Source organism: Nestor notabilis, unplaced genomic scaffold (genome assembly GCF_000696875.1).
Source record: "Nestor notabilis isolate BGI_N333 unplaced genomic scaffold, ASM69687v1 scaffold21371, whole genome shotgun sequence".
NCBI lineage: Eukaryota > Metazoa > Chordata > Aves > Psittaciformes > Psittacidae > Nestor > Nestor notabilis.
Window position 1 is genome coordinate 639 of NW_009915630.1, and position 3326 is coordinate 3964.

At 56.5% G+C, this 3326-nt stretch overlaps 1 protein-coding gene across 1 annotated transcript in view; it reads right to left on the minus strand.

Annotated features, from left to right (window-relative positions):
- Positions 1–1078: 1078 nt before the first annotated feature.
- Positions 1079–3326, minus strand: part of LOC104413301 (UAP56-interacting factor-like) — a gene marked incomplete at its 5' end in the record, with an annotated part of 9497 nt that continues 7249 nt past the window's right edge. Inside the window, 4 exons of the mRNA XM_010024249.1 lie at positions 1079–1174; positions 1931–2042; positions 2798–2872; positions 2959–2999. Of these exons, the coding sequence (XP_010022551.1) occupies positions 1079–1174; positions 1931–2042; positions 2798–2872; positions 2959–2999 (324 nt within the window). The remainder of the gene's footprint in view (positions 1175–1930; positions 2043–2797; positions 2873–2958; positions 3000–3326) is intronic.

The window sequence follows — 3326 nt, forward strand, 5'->3', positions numbered from 1 at the left end:
GACATTGAACAGGTTAGTGTTTTATTCAGTGCACTGGACTCATACATGGCCTCTTTGTCACTAACAGCATCTCACACATTGCTATGAACCAGCCGAGCCCAGTCTCCTTTTAGACGCCTGGAGTAACATGTAAAGCAGCCTATCAAGTATTTACTTTAATGAGTGTAGCTCCGAGCCTGGTGCCAGGCTGTGCCCAGTGTTTGGTGCTGGGTTGCAGCAGTGGCTGGGGAATGGATCCGTGACTCATGGTTGGTGCAGGACTTTGTCATCTCAGCCCATGCTTATGGCAAACCTGCAGCTGCTGGTTTGATTGTGTTGGTGCTTTGAGCACTGGTGGAGCTGCACCTACCAAATCCCTAATGCACAACCACTGGAAAATCTGGCTGGGGCCGGGGCAGCCTGTGTGTGCTCCATGCTGAGGACAGTCCCCCCCACAGCACTGCATGTCCCACCTCATCCCTGCAACCAGGCTGCAGCAGCAGTCACCACAGCACAGCAAACCAAAGAGAAACACAAGGTGCTCAGGCCTGACTGTCAGGGCAGAGTGAGACGTGTTCAAGATGGAGGGTCTGACACAGCACACCTCCAGCACAGGGAACAAACTGGGCGATGAGGTGGATGCTGGGGAATGCGGCAGCTGGAGCATCCCACTGGTGCAACTGCTGCAGCACATCCCTCCGTGCTCTGCTGCCTGTTCTGAACCCTGTGCGGGCAGGCCACGTCCTCAGCCCTTCCCACCCATGGAACAATGCAGGGAAGGCTCCATGGGTATGGCTTGGAGCTGGTCCCCGCTCCCTCTTGCCGGGCAGCACAGGGTGACAGGGCTGGTGGCAGCCCTGTGGATCCACAGCAGAGCAAATCCACCTCGACTTGTCCCCATCCATCACCCTGCTCCTGTGCTCCGGCCCCAGCTCTCATCCTGCCTCGTACCTGCCCTCCCTCGCTCATTCACCCTGCATGTAAGGAAGGAGAGAGCGCGTTGCCAAAGTAGCTATCTTAGAGGAAATACATCTATTGAGCTTTATTGAACTGCCCATTACGGGGCCTGGACTGTGAGGGCAGTCCCTGAGGAGCGGTGCTAGGGCATGGTGACCGTCCGGCCGGCGCTCCTGGCTGCTGTAAAGCGCCTCTTATTCCTCAGACCAGAGAACCTCTCATCCAGCGTCAGGCTGGTCTGCAGGGGAAAGGGAGACCGAGTCAGTCCTGCGCCTCGTGGCAAAGCACGGCCAAACTTGCAGCAGGGTATTGATTAGAGCCCATCAGTCAGGACGGTGCTTCGCAGCCAGTTAGTCAATTAACCACTCAGCACATGGAGACAAGGAGCTTGACAGACTGGGTGCAGCTGGAAAACACCTCCAAGCAGCGCCTAGCCCCAAGATACCGGCCGTCCTCGGCAACAACAGGAGCAAGCACGTGGCATTTGAGCACAAGGCATCAAGTAAAACCAAACCGTCCAGACAAGAAACGTCCAAACAAGCAGTGAAGAAGGTAGGGCAGGATTTCTGACCTGCCCCAGGGCTCTTGGACCATACTTCAGCACAAAACTGGCACTGAGAAAGTCACCAAAGCAAAGAGAGTGCAAAGCCCACAAGTGCTGTGTGTCTCTGAGGAGCTGGGAGCACTGACAGTGAAACAGTCCCCGCTGTCCAGGACCACTCACAAGCAGGATCTCCCTGCTCCAAGCAAGCACATGGACAGGCCAAGACGGGACAATGGAGTGGGGAAAACTGGGCTGAGTCTGTAGCTGCTGAACAGTCTTCTCAGATGCCTTCTGCTCTGTGAGCAACCCAGCCAACACAGGCCTCTGCTCCCAGGCCATGCTAGACAAACCCGACTGGCAGCCCCAAAGACCTGAGCGCGGCGTGACCAGGTTAGTGGCAAGGCTGCTGCAGGGTGCAGGGTGCCGCCTGTCCTGTTGACCATCCTCTACCTGGTTGGCCATGGCGCGGAAGTTGAACCTCAGCAGCACCCCCTTGGGCTGGGGCTTGGCTGCCCGCGGCGGCGGCCTCCGGCTGCGCAGGAACGGGCGCTTGGATCCGGGCCTGGGGAGAGCACAGACCTGCAGTCACCCTGGATGCGAAGGCAGCCACTGCCTGTTGCCTGAGACCAGCGAGGAACGGAGGAGACACCCGTTGGCCCATGGTACATCTCGTATTCTTTGCTATGAGGGCGGTAAAACCCTGGCACAGGTTACCCAGAGAGGTGGTGGATGCCCCATCCCTGGAGACATTCCAGGCCAGGCTGGATGTGGTTCTCAGCAACCTGCTCTAGTTGAAGATGTCCCTGCTCATTGCAGGGGGTTGGACTGGATGAGCTTTGAAGGTCCCTTCCAACTCAAACCGTTCTACGGTTCTATAAAGGGTGCCAAGAGAGCTGCCAAGCCAGCCCTGGGGACTGTGTCATGTAAAGCCTATCACGGGGTGCTCCCTGAACCCAGGACATGCCAAGTGCCCTCACCCATCCCTCTTTGTGCCCATCACCGGGTGCTGGGTCCCACAGCCACACTGGCTCAGCCCAGGGGTGAAGCTGCTGCCCTGCAGCACAGCAAGCACACCCTGTCCCCAGGGTGCAGGGGACACCCCAGCTAGGGCACAGCCAGCCTGCCATCCCCCTTCTTACTCTGCATAACAAAAAAGCCACATGGGAATCCCCATCCTTTGACAGATACACTGAGAAGGGCAGGAGACATCATTTGCTAACCACTTTGGGGTTATAGAGGCCAAGCTGCAACAGTGCTAAAGGCATTGGGAGTGCTCTTGCAGGGTTCCCACCCCAACAAACCACCCCAGTTACTCACGGGCCGGCCTGGCCTGCCTGGGGATTGGCCACAGACACTGTCAGAACTGCTCCAGGGCTGGGTTTCACTTGCCACCTGCTGAGACAGAGACATGGATCCAGCTTCGAGCCGAGCCTGCAAGAGTACGGCGTGATTGCAGCTTGCCTTGGGTCACCAGTTACCTTCTCATCCGTGGTGGTTTCCTGTCGCCATCAGCATCCATCTGCTGGGAAATACATTTTAAATAATTACTTAAGGATCAGCTCTCAGAAACAATGATTCCTCATCCAGTGCTTCATTTGATGTATCTGAACAGCTCTTTCTTCGCATGTTGTCAAGAGATTCAGTAACGTTGGGTTCCCTGCTGGCAGTGATCTGTATGGGGTGGCTTTACCCTGCCCTGTTTGTGCTGCTGCATAAGCTGCACAAGGTTTTATTTTTCAACTGCCAGAATACTGAATCATGGAATCACCCAGGTTGGAAAAGCCCTTTGAGCTCATCCAGTCCAGCCATTCCCAGCCCTGCCAAGGCCACCACTAACCCCTGGCAC